The sequence below is a fragment of the Hemiscyllium ocellatum genome, chromosome 13 (genome assembly GCF_020745735.1).
Source record: "Hemiscyllium ocellatum isolate sHemOce1 chromosome 13, sHemOce1.pat.X.cur, whole genome shotgun sequence".
Taxonomy (NCBI): domain Eukaryota; kingdom Metazoa; phylum Chordata; class Chondrichthyes; order Orectolobiformes; family Hemiscylliidae; genus Hemiscyllium; species Hemiscyllium ocellatum.
The window spans coordinates 17978107-17996937 of NC_083413.1; the positions used below are offsets into that span (position 1 = coordinate 17978107).

At 39.0% G+C, this 18831-nt stretch overlaps 1 protein-coding gene across 1 annotated transcript in view; it reads right to left on the reverse strand.

Annotated features, from left to right (window-relative positions):
• Positions 1 to 18831, reverse strand: part of dhx36 (DEAH (Asp-Glu-Ala-His) box polypeptide 36) — an 86129-nt gene that overhangs the window by 24133 nt on the left and 43165 nt on the right. The window contains exons 12-15 of the mRNA XM_060834583.1: positions 16062 to 16149; positions 14619 to 14674; positions 9910 to 9974; positions 3501 to 3644 (exon numbers count right to left, since the gene is read on the reverse strand). Coding sequence (XP_060690566.1) covers positions 3501 to 3644; positions 9910 to 9974; positions 14619 to 14674; positions 16062 to 16149 — 353 coding nt within the window. The remainder of the gene's footprint in view (positions 1 to 3500; positions 3645 to 9909; positions 9975 to 14618; positions 14675 to 16061; positions 16150 to 18831) is intronic.

Consider the following 18831-nt stretch of genomic DNA (forward strand, 5'->3'; position numbering starts at 1 on the left):
CAGTGGAACACAATCCATTCTGTATATCAGCCTCAAGAAACAGGCAGAAAACTATACTCGATGCAATTAGTGAACTGGGATTCAATGTGCAGTGTAAGCAAACTTCGAACCACTGTTTTCCAACCTCAGCTGTTGCTTATTCAACAGGCTTCACCGACAGGCATTTTTGCTTTCAGAATTTGCAAGTACTTCACATTAAGAAGCTGCATAATTAAACTTCGCACTCTGGGGAACGGTGATGCATGAAAGAATTAGGATTGAAAAAGATGAGCATTTGTTTAAAACCGAGCATATTATGATTCAAAATGATATCAGTTCCTTCATCCTTTCATACTTCAAATCCTTGTTTTTCATAGGGAATAGAGCATGGACTTTCCACAGATAACAAACCATGGATACCACTCCAATGTAACTATCCAAAGGACTTTATGATCAGATCAGACAAGTCAATTGGAAAATTCTAGATTAAGTCTGAGACCGATCTTGCACGTACATAGATCTGCAGATAACAAGCAATCAACAAGTGGATAAGTGGGATTACAGTAACATCCACAAGAGAAAATTTGCAGAGCAAGGGTAGAATAAATGAAATGATTCAGATAATGCGTTATAGTGGCCATGATAGTGACAACGGGCCTGGTGACCTCTTCCTGCTACCATTGTATGATATTCGCAACTGGTGAGGGGAAGATAGCACTCATAAGACAACTGTAATATTGAAGCCTAGAACTGCAGTGCTGAAACAAAATATGGATGTGACACCAGGCCTCTTCCTTGCTTGACCCTACCAATGAGTTGGAAAAGAACAGGATCATCTCAGGATCATGATCACCTCACCATGATTATTTTAACAAATTCACCTGTATTATTAGCTTGGATAACTGCTTAGATAAGGGACAGTCAAATTACAACCACCTCATTCAGACACCGAAGAGAAGGAGTCAAAAAACTTTGGAGAAAAAGAGCCTTAATAAAAAAAAAAGTGTTGGAATTAATAGATGTGGATTTTAGGAATTCTTGGACACCAAATTATTTGATTGAATTGGTCACACGTTCTTGTAGCTCCTGACCTATGTAATATCTGAAGACAGTAGAAAGCGAGAGAATGGAAAAAGTGGAAAGTAGTGAAATCATTTACACAGTATAACATTTTTCACTCACACTACTCTAAGAATAAGCATTATCTAGAGTTATCAATGGAATTTTAATTGGAGTTAGGACAGATAACATACATAATGGAGCATGCTGGCTTCAAACACTTTGTTAGAGTCCGAGTTATTCAATCAGAAATCTAAGGTCCCCTTCCAACCAGCTCCAAAAGCCATAACCTTGTATGCCTCACCCTGTCTAAACACTATGATCTCTAAGTCATTGTATGTTATGAGCTGCGTATTGCACACAAAATAAAACTTTCCAGTGTTCTTAGCTTTACGTGACAACAATAAATCAAATCAAATCAATATCATTCTCAATACGCCTGCTCAACCTTTGGCCAATCGAGAAGGGAATTTGAAGATCAGGTTTTCAAACTAGAGGTAATGATCATGGCATACTGGGCAGTAGTGATACCAACATTCCTCTTTGCATTTGAAACTGAAAATAGGTAACACATTGGAAAATTACCATCAGTGGCCTCTTCATAAAATTCCTCAATCTGGTGTCAAGCACGGCTGCCTCGCAGCAGCATCCACACCTAAGTCAACTTCCCCAGCATCATGACTCTGGGTTCCCCAAAAACCTGTTCTACTTAAAACTCATGCACAGCAGCAAACTCCCAGTAATGGAGAGGAAACACCTTAGGAATTTCTCCAGCATCCCAAAAGAAGTGTAACATGACAGTAACACCAACCAGCACAGCTAGGAAGGCATCAAGCACACCAACAACTTCATCAGATGCAAAATCAGCGAAGTAGGGAAAGTACACAAATTTTATAACATCTGGTCTCTAATCCTTCTAGTACCTCCAGCCTACTTGTAGAGGATTCAGCAGATAACACTAAAATAAAGAACTGCACACACTGGAGATACAGTGCTGGAGAAACGCAGCATGTTTGGTATCATCTGCAGAGACATAACGGTTAACGTTTCAAGGCCAGTGACTATCGGATGAATCAGGCCGGATTTAAAAACGCAAACACTAGTTTCTCCTCAGATGCAGTCAGACCTGCAGAGTTTCTCCAGCAATTTCTGTTTTTGTCTTTCAATCACACATTTATCAGCCATTTCAGAACTCAATAAGCTGATTGGAAGCAAGTTATCCTTGATCCCAAGGGACGACCAAGATTGAAGTTCAAAGTTGGGTTTCACATGGACGTGACTCCTGTTTTATATAACATAATGTTGGGTATTAAGACATGACTTAAGTTTTTACCTAGTGCCCCATCAGGTCAGGCCTCAGGCCCAGATTTAGACATTTCTGCACTGAAACAGCATGCCAATATGAAGCGTGATGCATTGCTCCAGCGGCACAGTTGCAATGTGAATGCACTATCACTCAAATTTAGATATCCTGTGCAGCTTATGCTCTGCAACTAGCTCATTTGAACTTATTTTGGGACATAAAATTTTGTTCACTCAACTGTTGAGAAAGTTTCTTACATGAAGGACTAATCAAATTCTAGGATGTTTGGAGGCAGCTTACTGTGCTACAAGAGGAGAAAACAAAATTTAAGATGGTCAAATGCCAATGATTCATAATTTTAAAATAGCCTTCAAATTAGAACAGGAAGCAACAGTAATGTGCAGTATAAGTAACTAATTCAATGATTTGAATCACAGGTAACTTTCAATCGAAGCATAACTATGTTAAATGCTAATGCACTGAAACATAATATGAAACACAGCTACACATCATTGACCTTTATCTTGCAATCAATTAGAACAGCAAGATTCAGCTTCCTTGCATGACCAGCACTAAAGGAAGGCTTTTGACCATCTAATTACATCATCTGGGTTTGTCCTGTTAACCTCTGTCATAACTAGGCTCTGATACACAGCTGCACTGCGGAAGCAGACTACTTTGCCATTATTTTTCAGTGGATGAAGACTTCAAATTATTTATATTCACTACATTTGTACACTTCAGTCAGTTATAGAATCAGTACAACCCAGTTTCCATCACCAGTACATATGGAGGTAAGGATTGTTACACATCCTTTTTAAAACAAGTCTAAGGATATAAAGAAAGCACAGACAAGTGGGATGAAAACAAATCAGCTCCAATTGAAGAGTTTGCATTAACATTAGCATAATGGGCTGAACACTTTAATGCTAGACACAATTGCATAAGGTTTTAAGTGTGCTGTGAAAGCTTAGCAGAATAACCCACACTGACAACAATTTTACCAAAACGAGCAAATGACATCTGTGATATTCCTTTCAAGTCCAGTCAACGGCAGTGACCTTTAACTCTGCAAATATCCACAGACTGCAGTGTGCACTGTAGATAACTTGTTTGTGACATTTCATCTAACACACATTGATAGACAAACTTACGCTACCTGCCAGCTCGACCTTTCCGCTGCTTGGCATTAGCTTTGCTGACCCATTCCGCTGCCATTGTGCTGATATTGTTTTGAGTGTCGAAGTGAGTTTCTTTTATCTTTCCTCCATCTATCACATGGACCACATCATCTATAGTGATGCTGAAAGATTAAAAAATTCCACTATCTTAAAAATATCCTTGTTTCAGTAACAAAACCGTAGCTCCATACTTCAAAATCATCAACAATAATTTCAAACTTGAATATACATATCATGTTATACATCAGGGAGTACTTTAATAGCAGAAATGCTGGGGGAATACACAGGTAGCCTTTTGAAAACAGGTTTCCATTTTGCAGCTTTTCATGTCTCTTACAGAACTATCAGTGCTTTACAGATGCTGGTTGACTTTCAATAGCAGCATTAAAAAAATCAGAGCTGAAAATGTGTTGCTGGTCAAAGCACAGCAGGCCAGGCAGCATCTCAGGAATAGGGAATTCGACGTTTCGAGCATAAGCCCTTCATCAGGAATGTGAATGTCATTCCTGATGAAGGGCTTATGCTCGAAACGTCGAATTCCCTATTCCTGAGATGCTGCCTGGCCTGCTGTGCTTTGACCAGCAACACATTTTCAGCTGTGATCTCCAGCATCTGCAGACCTCATTTTTTACTTAAAAAATCAGAAAACAGAAAAGAAATGGGATGACCCATGTACAGGGGAACTTCGATTATCTGAACGTGATGGGCGGGCACTATTTTGTTCAGATAATCGATTACTCGGTTAATCGATTAAATGCCTTTGCTGAGGCTCAGTTTTAAAAGTCGGCTTACCATTCAGGAGGCTAGCAGCAACAGCACAGAGTGCAAGGCACTGCCCTCCGTCCCCGTGCAACATCTACCCATCCTCCAACACCGCCCCTCAACCCCGTACACCCGCCCCCTCTCCGGGGCAGCTGGACTGGACACCAACAAGATTGCTGCAGTTGCCTTTGTGGGATAAGTCTCCAAACAGCACGCGTGCGTGCGCGCACACACATTTTTGCTGCGACCTTTTGACAGGTTCCACCTTTGCCCTGTACAGGACAATGTTGGAGAGATTACCTGGGGAAGAGGGGACTAGGGTACACGCCTGTGTATAACTCCGGGGAAAGTGTGGGGAGACAGGGCGGGAGGTCAGTCATTTGGAGATGGTGCCTGTTTAATCACTGTAAACAAGAGACGTGATCACTGTTGGAAACTCATCTTTAATGTAATGTTTCCATCAGGACATTGTAATCTCACTTGGATAATCCGATTTTCGAGGTTCCTCTGTAATCTGATTTTGGTTTAAGAACCAGGTCTGTTTTTGGGACTTTAAAAACTGTGGACTGAAAGGAGAAGGAACTTTAAAACAAACCATTTACCACAATGGCTGTGTAATTTTACAGGAATTTGATAGCTATTGTGAACTCTCTTTTCATGGCTTTGGATTCCTGCCAAGTGCAGACAATCAGGATCCAAGGAGTTGTTTCCAGGAGTTGATTTAGTTCTCAGCTAACTGAGCAAATTTGAGTGGGATGCAAGATACTGAGACAAGACACACAGAGATAGGCACAGAAGTGGATGTAGTTGCTCTCTCCAGCAGTATAATCATGGAAAACAAATAATTGCTTTTCAGACAGTAATTGTTGCGAGCTATGACTTTCAATTAATAAATCAGATATTTTACAAGTGAATTAATTGCTCTATACTTCTTACAAACTAGTGGAAGCTTTCAGAGAAAGACAACTGTACCCAAGGGCTTGGCCACCCAAAGTATTCAATTGGCCAGTTCCCCATAGATACTAAGTGACTTTTTTTTTCAGGATAGTGTATTTTTTCCAGGTAGGGGAGTCCAAAACTCGAGGGCATAGATTTACAGCGAGGGGAAAAGATTTAAAAAGGACCTGAGGGGCAACCTTTCAAGCAGATGGTAGTGCATGAATGGAATGATTTGCCAGAGTTAGTGGTAGAGACGAGTTCAATTACAACATTTAAAAGGCATCTAAGTGGGAACATAAATAGGAAAGGTCTGAAAGGAATATGGGCCAAATGCTGGCAGATGGGGCTAAATCAGTTTAGGATATCTGAATGGCACAGATGAGTTGAACCGAAGGGTCTGTTTCTGTGCTGTATGACTCGATGACTTCATAGGTCATAAGTGCGATGGAATGCTTCAACAATACAAGGAACTTGACACCATCCAGGACAAAGCAGCCTACTTGATTGGCACTCCAAACTCCATATACTCCCTTCACCACTAATGCACAATAGCAGCAGCCTGCACCATTTATAAGATGCACTACGTTAAATAACTAAGGTTCCTTCCAAAACCCATTATGACCTAAAAGGACAAGGGCAGCAGATGCATGGTGTCAGCATTCCATCTAATGTTCTGTCTGTGCAGGTATTTGTGGTCTGTGTGTGGCAGCGACTTCTGAACTGGATGTCAATGCCACAATCCATGGGTTGACCCCAATCACTGTGGACGGAACATCAAATAGGTCAGACATGCACTTGGCCACGCAGCTTAGAGGAAATGTTGCACGGTGTTATGCCTCACTGGGGTAGTGCACTACAAATCAAGCTCCATTACTCCTGGAGTTGTGACAAGGGTTACTGATTCTGAAAAGCAGACAAATTTCTCCAATTCACCTAACTTTTAGACCCACATTGTGTGTATATAAGAATGACTATTTAATACAAATAGATAGATTCTAGCTAGAGATAAACAATGATGAGCCTGACATATAACTGCACTAGTTACACTCTAACCCCAAGGTCAATTCTCACTGACCCCAGAGTTCACTGAAATCATTTTGTTTTGGCTTGTCAGGATGCTGCCATGCGATCTTCCTTCCCCAGATACTTTTGCTTGCAGGAGGCAGAAGGCAGCTGTTCAGACTTCTAAAGTCGGTTTAAAACCCACAGCTTACAACTACTTTCTTCAGGCTTGAGGTGTTTTCTACTGCAGAAGGGGTAGCTCTTTCACAGATCGGATGAACTCTGCCTCAAACACTCACATCTGCAAGCTGTTCAGTTACCTGGGAGTCAATCAAGTTGTTGGGAGACAGAAGGCCTTTATCATCATCAATAAGTGGTTACCATTCCACAGGTTAATCTACTATTTGTTGCAGGCCAAAGATGCATTGTACATACACCTTGGTTTCATCTTGTCTGAAAACTTGATTCCTGAAGAAGGGCTATTGTTCATTCTTTCGGGGAACTTACTCCAAAATGTTAATCATTTTTTGTTCTCCTTAAATACTAACAGACCTACTGTGTATGACTGCATTTGGATTTTCAGTTGAGGTTCGCACACTTTACTTTTTAATTTCATTTACCATGTATTGGCGTAAAACAATTGTAATAATTAATTTTAAAAGTCAACAGAGCGTATCCAGTCTGATTACCAGTTTGTACTTTTATAGAGGGGGAAATGAAGAGAGTTAAAACTGTAGATGCACAACTCAAGGGGACTGTGCAAAATTTGTGCATCCACTGCTGCCCTCTTACTATCTCAATTTGGTTCCTTCTCCACTAAGTTGCATCTGCATTTCAGAGATTCCAATCAGCTTGCAGAAGAATGAAATGGAAGGTCAAACTGATACGTTAGTTTAAAAGACTAGGGGATGGCGCATGTGGAGCACAACACTAGTCCAGACTAGCTGAGCTATACCACTTCTTCCACTGTTCACTCAAGGCAATTCAATTTTCAACTCTGCCACTTCACAATCCGAACACAAGCAAGTTGTCACCAATTGCAGGTTGTCAATTGATTTCCCAAATAAGCTCGAGGCTACTAACCAACAGTCAGACAACTTACAAAACTCAATTATCACAAACATATTCATATTCACACATTTAAATCAATGGAAATATGGCCAGTGAAATATTCAAAAGAAAAACAGCCCCTTCTCTGAATACTGTCGTTTCAGTACCGTATTAAACAACATTAAATTGGCAAACAACAAATTAATTCAGAGGTCTTAATATGGAAGGTGGTGAGGGAAAAATGAAAAATTTCACACTAATTGATACAGGAGGGCGATATCCCCTGAAGCTTAGGGGTATGATGGAAGTACAGCAGACGGAGTTCTAACCGAAACATAAATGTGCCTACAATTTTCTAATGGTGGCACTTGATTGCAAACCTGGTAAGAGTGGCATTCCTACGTCACAGAACTTTTAATCCTTCTAACTAAAATTCATCTGCTTTGGTTTTGAAATTCTCGATTGAATTCCAGCATCAACAGCCTATTGGGACAGACAGTTATAGATTTACATTATCCTTTGAGTGAAGAAATGTGTCCAGAGAGCATCAGCTGAGCTGCCTGAAACGTAATGCTGACTCTGCTTCCGTCTCCATAGGTACCATCTCTGATAGAAAGGTGAGCACCCACCTTGATAATTATACAAATCTTACATAACTATGTACTCTTTGTAGCTGAAAGACAAGTATTCAGATTTGTCAAAATGACAAGTTAGGTAACCAAAGGATATTAAAATCTTTAGTCTTCAACTTTAAGAGTACACTTTACAAAGAGACAGTCAGACAGATGAATGGCTGATGACATTTATGTACAGATCTCTTGATGCAGTTAGCTAACATGTTGAAATGCCATCCACCAATAATGTATATTATCAAGGATAGAAATCAGTGGTGCCAAAGTGACAGCTCTCTCGGATGAATTGCTTCATTGACTTCTAAAACCAACAGAGAACTTTTACTTTTATGCCAGAGGCACAACTTGGAATGCACCATCTAAAAGTGGGTTGAACAGATTCAATAGTAACTCCCGAAGAAACTGAGATATAGCCCTAAAAATAAAAATGTTAGAAGCATTGATTTGTCCAATTCCCTTTCCAAGAAATCAAAGAATTGGCAAACAGCTTCCTAATTTGTTGTACCATCCTATGAAGTGAACACATTAATGGGACATTTTATATACAAATTCATGTATACCCACTATACTGAACAGTTGGTCTAGCTCATCACCTTAAAGTCAACAACTTATTGCTTCGGATCATTTTTTAATTTAAAAATAAACTTTAGTACCACAAAATCAAAGGACATTTTGATCCTATAAAGGCATCCTTTAATACAGCAATTTTAAAAAATTCGATTAGTATGGAAACAAGCCATTTGGCCCAACAAGTCCACACCGACCCTCCGAAGAGTAACCCACCCAGACCCATTTTCCTACCCTATAGTTACCCCTGATTAATGCACCTAACACTATGGGAAAGTTAGCATGGCCAATTCACCTGACCTGAATTATGACACCAAATACAAAAATTTCTCTGTTATGCCTCCCATCATTCATGTAAAGATATGAGATTTTAGCTTTGTATTAAAAAAAAGAGAAAGTTTTTAAAAAAAAACTGCCCACACTGAGAAAAGCAATGAGACCTCCGATCTTTAGGTGAGACCAGCAGACAGTAATCAAGATAACGGATGTGAATGTGAAAGAAATATCTTTTCTTTGGGTCTGATGAATTTCAACACAATAGTTTGTCTGAGGTGGCTGATAATGGATTGATGCTGAATATCTGTTTAGAAAAGAAAATCACTTAACATTATATTCCAAAGCTTCTGGTACAAAACTGAAAGACAAAATTTCTAAAGGATGATCCTTTTCGAGGGGGAGACGAGACTCAAGGATCACCGGTCCCAATCAAGCTTCGTTAAGAATGCATCAGATATCCTTTGCAAAAAGTGATATTCCATTTGCAACTGCAACAGTGATGCAGAAAGATTTGCCGACTGAACTCATTCCTTCTAATGGACTGTATGAGCTTTCCCATTAAGTTGAACCAGTTAAATATCTCAAAACAAGGAAAAGAAAATCCAGGATGTGGGAAAAAGACCAGGGAACAAAATGAAAGTAATTCATATTAATCAAAGATCTAGCACTAGTACAGCTGCGAGAGCTTAATTCTACATTAAGTGAATTTGAAGACAGACCAAACTACTCCATAAAGATGAATATCTAGCAACAAAGAAATTTGCACTTCATTCTCTGTACAGCTCCTCTCGAGACATCCTGCAGTGGTGAAAATCATTGCGCAAGGACAAATCTTTCTTTTCACCTGATGTGTACTATAAAGAGCTCATTGAATTCAATATTCAGCAAATAATTCATGAACACATAATGCCACGATCTTGAAGCAATGAAGACAAATTTATTGAGAAACAGTTTAGAGAATTCCAAGAAATTCCCTAAGCTGGAAACCTCATGAAAGTTCCAAGGCAAAATGAAAACTTGAATACATTTAAAAGGGAAAATTTTAGGGAACTCAATAGGGAACAGTATTTTTTTGCCCTTCAGTCTGATTATATGGAATTTCAAATGTCATTTGCAGAAACATCTCCCACTGCCACAGCAACAATGCAAGTTCTCTTACCTTGTCTCTGCAATGTTGGTAGCAATTACAATCTTGCGAACTCCCGGAGGTGGCTTCTTGAAAACCTGAGAATATAACCATCCTAAATTATACCGAGTCTCTTGTATATCCAACTGTCAAATCATTATCTGTTGACAGCATACAATTTAATTTTAAAACAAAGCAAAGGGATGAGAAACAAGTTTCAGATGTCTGAGTCAGTCATTTCTTCCAATAATGCATGAAGCCAAAGAGATACATTATTTGCTGGAAAACGAGAGCTGTTGACAATTTCTGCAAAAATAAATGCAACAATATGTGAGTTTAGTTGGCCGACTATTGTTGTTTGGTGTCCAGCATATGCACTTTTTACCAAAGTTAAGCTGTCATACAATTGTAAGCAAAGGCTTTGCACATTTAAGTAGATGTTTTTAACACAAAGACATAAGGCTTTGATATCCACACATCTGCAAGAACTGTTGCTTGTTCTTTGCAAAAAGTGATATTCCATTTGCAACTGCAAAAAAACCCACCATTTCAACTGGGACAACACATCCATCCTGGGACAGGTTAAGCAAAGACATGCCAGAGAATTCCTAGAGGCCTGGCACTCCAACCACAATGCCATAAACAAACACATAGATCTAGATACCATCTATCAACCCCTCAGAAAATGAACAGGAAATGACATCACCACAAACCCCAGGAACACCATCCAGGACAAACATAAATAGAAAGTAGGAGACAACAACTTCACTTCACTTGGAGGTCACCACTGATGATGTTACCTAGCCAGGTAATGAAACGTCTGGATATCAAACCTACACTCAGTGAGCAAACCTACACCCTAAACTGTTGCTTGTAAAATAAAGGAGTTAGATATATTTCGCAGGAAGCTTCAGAAGACTAATCAGCTGAATCTTAAATAGTTCTGTGATCCTTTTTCATTGTTAACATGGGGAGAGAGTGTTACCTCAAATTTTTGTTGCATTGCAAAAATGCTCTTTTCTTTCTGGTTATTTATTAGAGACGAGTTGTTTCTTATGATCACTTCTCTACACAGAGAAGCAGGAAGATACTGTTATGATCCCAACTAATGGTAATACTACACAAATCAATAACGTCAGAGTGAAACCTGCCTTGATATACCATGAGTTTCATTTCTGCTATTTGTTATCATTGCTGTCACTCAACATATTCACAAGAGGCTGCCAATTTATTTTTAACAAAAGAACATAAAAGTTTATGATAAACAAAAGGAAAAAGTATGTACTATGCTGCATTAGAGGAACTATTTGAAACAGTTCTATCTCAAAGCAGAAAGGTAGCTTCAACCCTTTTATCCTCAGAAGTACAGACACGCAAACTTCAGAAAAGTGCTACTTCATGTTAAAACTTTTGTCATATTTCTGCATTCACTCAATGCTATCTTGTTTAATTAACATCATTTCCTGAAACCCTTAACTGCTGAAACAGCTCATTTATTAATTAACATGGATTCCTTAAATTCTTGACATTCACAATCTTCTGCTTCTGAAGTTTTCTTTGAAGCACTTCAGGACATCTTGCCCAACCCGGACTGTTTCAGAGACTGCTTAACTAACACCCTTACTATTCAGGAAACCTTGCTCTCTGACTCAACCAGTTTCTGGCTGGCTTGTTCTGGACAAGCTTAACTTATTATGTTACAGGACATAAGTTTGCTTTTTGATTTTAAAAAAAAAATTAGCCAGTGAATATTCATTTCTATATGTTTTAAATACTTTATTTAAATGCATATAATCAAATCTCCAGACACCCCAATACCATTTATACAAATAATTTAAAACCAAACTTTTAAACTAATAAATCCCCTTATGGTACACAATATAGAAATATAAATCAAACTTAAAGCTATACATCATTCTTCTACTTCAGACTTCAACTTCTCAAACAATAATACATTAACTGTCCTCAAAAAGCATAGACATCTACCCATATTAAAGATGGCCTTGAACCAAATTTCAATGTCACTGAGATTTCTATGCTTCCAATTAAAAACAGTGAAGTGAGGCCTTGTGACACAACGTATAGCATCATTGCCTCTGGGCCTGAAGCTCAAGGTTCTAGTTCTGCTCCAGGACTCCATGACCAAAATTACATTCATAATGTGGTCAAACAGACTGACTAACAACCTGCCAATCCTGGCAAATCACATTCATTACATATTCAGAGTAGGAGACATTTCTGGGCAGTTTTGTGATGGAAAGAAATCAAAGCCTCAAAACATCACTGCCCACAGTTTCAGGCAACATTATGGATATAAAAGTACATGTTGCTACATTCCATGAAGACCAAATGGTTCATTTGGCTGGACAACTCAGGTGCCAATAGCATGAGGCTTGATCCCACCTCTGGTTGAGGTAGACTTTGGATCTGCTTCCTCAGCTTACATGCGGTGGAGGTTGTGTCAACATGGCTCAAACTTACCGTTGAGTAAAGATCTCAAGAATAAGAAGATATTAAAACGCAGTCCAAACAGCTTATTTCAATATGGTTTGGAACTAGTTTGCACAGGGCATGAACATTGACATCTAACATATTAGAGAAAAGAATTATTCAGACAGACAGTAGTTAAAGCTGAGGACTTATGTTAATCAGCATGCTGTCATACAGTCAGAGTCATATAGCATGGAAACAGACCCATCCGACCAACTAATCTATGCCAAACATAATTCCAAACTAAACAAGTCCCATCTGCCTGATCCTTGTCCATGTCTCTCCAAACCTTTTCCAATTCATATACTTATCTAAGTGCATTTTAAACATTGTAATTGTACCCACATCCACCACTTCCTCAGCAAGTTCATTTCCTGCTCTGAGCAAAAAAACTGCCATTTTTTAATAAGTCTTAACTTAAGAATAAGTTTTAAGAATAAGTTAAGACTGTCCTTGTCCATGTCTCTCCACTCACCTTAATAATGTGCCCCCTAGTCTTGAAATCGCCTGTCCTAGGGAAAAGACAACTGCCATTAACCCTATCTATACTTCATTATTTTGTAAATTTTTAAAGGTCGCCTCTCGAATCTCCTACACTCCAGTGAAAAGAAGTCTCTGTCTTTCTTTACAATGCAGACCTTCCATACCCAGCAACATCCTGGTTAATCTCACCAGAGCAGCTTAATAATATCCTTCCCATAACCAGGTGACCAAAATGGGACACAGCTACAAAGTCACTTGCCATGTCCCTCCAATGATTAACTCCAATTAAGAAATCACTTTTTGCAGCGCAAAATATTGTTTAACATTAGATGCCAGATTCGACTGCAAGGAACATGGGTTTCTGCAGTACGAACGAACTATAACATTGTGTCACCTATTTCAGAAGCAGAATGCAGAGAAATAGGGTCAATGAGAAGGAATCCTACATTATCCTACATCAAACAAGCTTTAAAGATGCATTACATAACATTTTGCAATAGAAAATGCCACCGAAATGAATTAGAAAGTTACAGCACAGGTTGGGAGTGTTCAACCCATCTAACTAGTGCCAAGTTTTTGAAAGGACTATTTTGAATTAATTCCCCATAGCAGAGGAGAGAAGGTTGACACAAATGGTCAAAATCATAAACTATTTTGATAGAGCAAATAAACAAAAATTTTGTAGTTGAACAGCTCAGTAACTAAATTTAAAAAAAAACAAAAAATGCTGTAAGTAATCAGTAGGTCCAGCAGCATGCATAGGCAGAGAAACAGAATTCACATCTTAGTCCTGACCATAAATCACAGACATCAAACATCAGCTGTTTCTCTCTCCACTGACGCTGTCGGACATGCTGAATATTTCCAACTTTCTCTGTTTCTATTTTGGATTTTCAGTATCCACAGCTTGGGGGGGTTAAGTGCCAAGCTTCTCCCTGACAGTGAGTTGTGACAATTTGGAAGGTGTTGCTCAAAGGAACAAGTACATTCAATGAACTTTTGAAAGGAAAATGATCACACATGTAAAGGAGTCAAGGTTCGCAGGGCCAAGGAAATGACCAGGAAAGTACAAATAAATGGATAATTCTTTTATAAAATCAACACTGCTACGATGGCAGATGGACAAATTATGTTTTTTTCCAGATAACCTCGAACTGTTTGAGCTACAAGGAGAGGCTGAATTGGCTGGGGCTGTTTTCCCTGGAGCATAGGGCAAAGGGTGACGTTATAGAGATTTATAAAATCAGGAGGGGCAGGGATAGGATAAACAGATAAGGTCTTTTCCCTGGGGTGGTGGAATCCAGAACTAGAGAGCATAGGTTTAGGATGAGAGGGGAAGATTTAAAATTGACCTGAGGGACAACTTTTTCACGCAGAGGATGGTGCGTGTATGGAATGAGCTGCCAGAGGAAGTGGAAGTGATAGAGACTGGTACAAATGCAGCATTTAAAAGGCATTTGGATGGGTATATGAATAGGAAGAGTTTAGGGGGATATGGGCCAGGTGCTGTCAAATCAGGACTAGATTAATTTAGGATATTTGGTTGGCATGGACGAGTTGGACCGAAGTGTCTGCTTCCATGCTGAACATCTCTATGACTAGGAAGAAAAGCAACAAAATGGCAGCTTTGGTCAGGAAATTAGTCAAAGATGGACAAAAAATTCTGCCCAAGATAATTCGGCTATTTGAACCACTTGGAACAATTCTTTAAATGGTGAGGAAATGCACATATTGCTTGGTTTAGTAACGTCTAATGTATAGTACCATACCTCTGTCTGATTCACCGAAGGCATGAGAGAGTGGAGAGGAATGATCACGAACCGATCTAGGGAAATAACAGTACAGAATTTAAGTCACCTGGAAGGACAGAACTTAGTGATCATGCTGCTGAAGCTTTCCATCCTATACTCGCTAGGACAGACACATAATAGCAAATTTCAAAAAGGCAACAATATCCATTGTTGATAGAGTCAGGGTGGTTGAGGCACACTCAGAGAATGTAAAGGGAGTGTTCCCTCAAAGCTTTGCCTTTTTGAATTCAATTTTGGTTGGTCAATGTCATTGGGGATCGTAGAAGGGAAGACTGACCCTCAAGCTTTTGTTTAACAGATGAGGCACAAGGCCGGAAAAAATTCCTTTCATCTGCAGAGCATTCTAGTTTGTACTATATTGGTGGAGTACAGGCTTCGAGAAGTCAAGTGGTGAGTTACTCGCTACGGAATTCCTAGTCTCTGATCTGCTCTTGTAGCCACTGTATTAATATGGTTGATCCAATCAGTTTCTGGTCATTGGTTACCTGCAGAATGTTAATAATCATGGATTCAGCAATGTTAATGTCACTGAATGACAACAGGTAGGGGTTAGATTTTCTTGGAGATAAACATTGCCGGATTCTTCTGCGGCAGTAATGTTACTAGCCATTTGTCAACCCAAATATGGATACTGTCCAGGTCTTCCTGCATTTGAATTTGACTCCACATACTGAAGCAGTCAGTAAATGGTATAGCAGCTTCATCAATGAATAGCCCCACCTCTGACCCCATGGTGGAGAGAAAGCAATCCATGAAACATGGATGGTTGGGCTTGGACACAATCCTGAGAAACTCCTGGAGCTAGGATGACTGATCTCTAAGAATCACAACCATCTTCTTGTGTGCTAACTATGATTCCAACCAAAAGTTTTCCCCAATTCCCATTATTCTAATTTGCTATGGTTCCTTGATACCACATTGACTCAACTGTGGCACTGATGCCAAGTGTACTTGGTCTCATGTTCAAGTTCTGCTCATTTGACCATGTTTGAACCAATGTTATAACAAGATTAGGAGTTCAGTGGTACTGCTAGAAGCCAAAGTGAGCATCGGTGAGCAGGTTATTGCTAAGTAATTTCTATACAATAGCACTCAATGACACATCCATCCAAGTACTATGAACATTTAAGGTTTGAGATTCAATGAGCTCCTAACCTTCCTCGCACAAGGAAGTTTTAAAACATAACTTAATCCTGAATGGAGGCTACCCTGCAGTAGGTACGAAGCTAGTCTTGTACTACTCATTTTTGGGGCATCAGGTTGGGTTTTGGTGCTCAATTTAAAAATTCTTTTCCTGTGGAGAGAAATCAGAAATAACATTTCATCTGCAGAAAGAACTTAAGACATAACAATTCTCTAAAGATTAACCCTCATCATAAAATGGTATTGCAATCTTGTTACCTGATTTGAACATGGTTTGTGCAGTCAGGAGGTCATTTAAGCTGCTGATATTGTCCCATCCAGGAAGGAAGACTAAAATGGCACCCTCCTGCAAAATAAGTCACCATCCAGGTAAATATGCTGTTAGGTTAGCTGCAAACAAAAACAGATGTTGTAAAAATGTTGCCTGACAGTTTTTTTTTAATAGTCTAATATCTTGAAATCCCAGCACTTCCATCATGTTAGATCATGAGCAGGGGAAAATATATCACAGTGAATAAATCGATAAACTAGAGCACCTCACTGGTTTATATTCACACCACAAACTACTGGCTTCCACACAGCAATAACTCAAACCATAAAAACACAGTGTTAGAATAGCTTTGGTATTTTAGTCGCAGTGTTTACAGAATACAATAAATGAAAAGAAAAACCTAAAGATATTGCAGAGCATTTGACCTCAATTTATGTTCAACCTTTATTAACTCATATTGTTGCATATTCCCAGATGACAGCAATGAATGTTTGAGAGATCATGTGGATCTCTCAAGGAGGCAAACTATTTAGAAGTCAACAGAAAGATCAGAAATATTGAAGAAAAAAAATCTTAAAAATGGACCACTGCCAGTGTAATGTTGCCCATATCTGGTCACCAGGATTCCCATTCCCACTACATTTGGAAGTTAAGGGGCAGCTTTTACAATGATAGGGAGTAGAATTATTTCACTTGGATCTCAATCTTCCTGTTGGCCATCTCCAATCAAATATATTAATATGATAACACAAAAATCCCTCAGCTGACTTCAGTCTCGTTGTTTGCTAAACACCTCCAGCATTTTGAGCTTTCACCGATTTCTGGCAACTGAAAGTGTACTTGGAGGTCTTCAAGCATGAACATCTTCAATAGGATACTTTAACCCTTGATCAAATAATATTGATGGAGTTTACAGCTGCTTTGTCATTATTAGAGTCATAGGGATGTACAGCATGGAAACAGAGCCTTCAGTCCAACCTGTCCATGCTGACCAGATATCCCAACCCAATCTAGTCCCACCTGCCAGCACCCAGCCCATATCCCTCCAAACCCTTCCTATTCGTATACCCATCCAAATGCCTTTTAAATGATACACAAACACATAGGATGGAAGTAAGCAGTATTATCCCTCAATCGGAATAAATACAGCAAAGTCAATTTCAGGAAGGTATGAGCACACTTTGGAACCTGTATTTCATTCCTCTGCAGTTGACAACTTTCTCACAACCCTTGGACAAAACAGGAAAATTGAACATTATTAAAACCAACCTTGGGTGATAAAACTTAATGAACTCCACGAGCAAAATACATTTCTATCAACTCCTGCTTTGCTTTAATAAGCTGGATAAATTCTGAAGCAAAGAGGGATACTTGGCTTATTGTACTTGTACCAGATTTCCAAAGTCTTATTTTTAATTCACTCCTGTGATGTAGCATTCGTGGCAAGGATGACATTTGGTGCCCATGACTAGCTGCCCATACACAACTAGTTTACTAGTTGAGAGTGTGGTGCTGCAAAAGCACAGCAGGTCAGACAGCATCCAAGGAGCAGGAGAATCGACATTTCAGGCATAAGCCCTTCATCTGGAATTTCGGCCACCTCAGAGGGAGCTTAAAGGTCAATGATATTGGTCGGAGACTGGATTCAAGTATAAGCCCAGGTCAGCTAAAGATGCAGGCTCCCCAAATGGGTATTAATGAGCCAGTTAAGTTTTAATAATACCACCTCAGCTTCATGGTCACTTTTACTGATGAGTTTCTCGATTTCCAGGTTTTTTAAAACTTAATGTTGAATTTGAAAAATTTTAAAGTTTCAATTCTGACCAAGAGCTAAATATCTTGAGGAAAAAAGACACAGGTGAAATCAAATATCAGACATGAACATTACCAAAGGCTCATTTAGAAAATAGCATGCTGCTGATATAAAGCAATGGCAAGTTATATCGAAGACCAGCAAAATGAAATCCTCTACCTTCAATATGCAGATGCTACACTTAAAACATTTAAACACAGTGGCATTCCCAACTCTTCTTTCTTTGCACTTTGGTCATACATCAATCTTCATTCTTTTCAACAAATGTTATCTGGGCCTATTTTGAAAGGATTTTGTCTTTCTAAGTGTATCAAATCCACTCATTTGAATGATGAATAGGCAGTGAGGGCAAGGCGGCAGCAATTATAACATGGAGAGATTCTAAATCATGGGAAAAGAAATGTACCACAGGACAGTAAATCAACATGTTCAATCTTATATTCACAGCAGGACACCACTGCGATATCAAATAATTGATGTGAATGATTCATAATTTAATTTGATGGTCTCCCTCAATGCCCAAAGTGCACTTTTAATTTTAAACAGCAAATGAGTGAGAGTCATAGTATGGAGTGAGGATGAAGGCGTATGCATCCGTGCGCAAGGGAAGAAATACACATCCTGTTTTATATATGGTGCTACGATTAACTTGGGACATTTTTTTTGTATTGAAGGGAATGATCGACACATTGATTGAGAAAATCTTTAGTTCAATAATTGATGGTATGCATTCCATGAAGTAACGTGTTTGCCTTGCAATACACTGATCAACAGAATGAGATAAATACAAGTTGCACAGGATCACAAATAGGCATCGTGAGAAAAAATTATGAGTGTTGGATCTCCAGTGGATGCTGGCTTCTTAGAATTTTAATGCTAACTTCAAGAAGTGAAGTAGTCGCAAATGAACTTTCAGATCTACATCAGCAGTAGCATTTTTACAT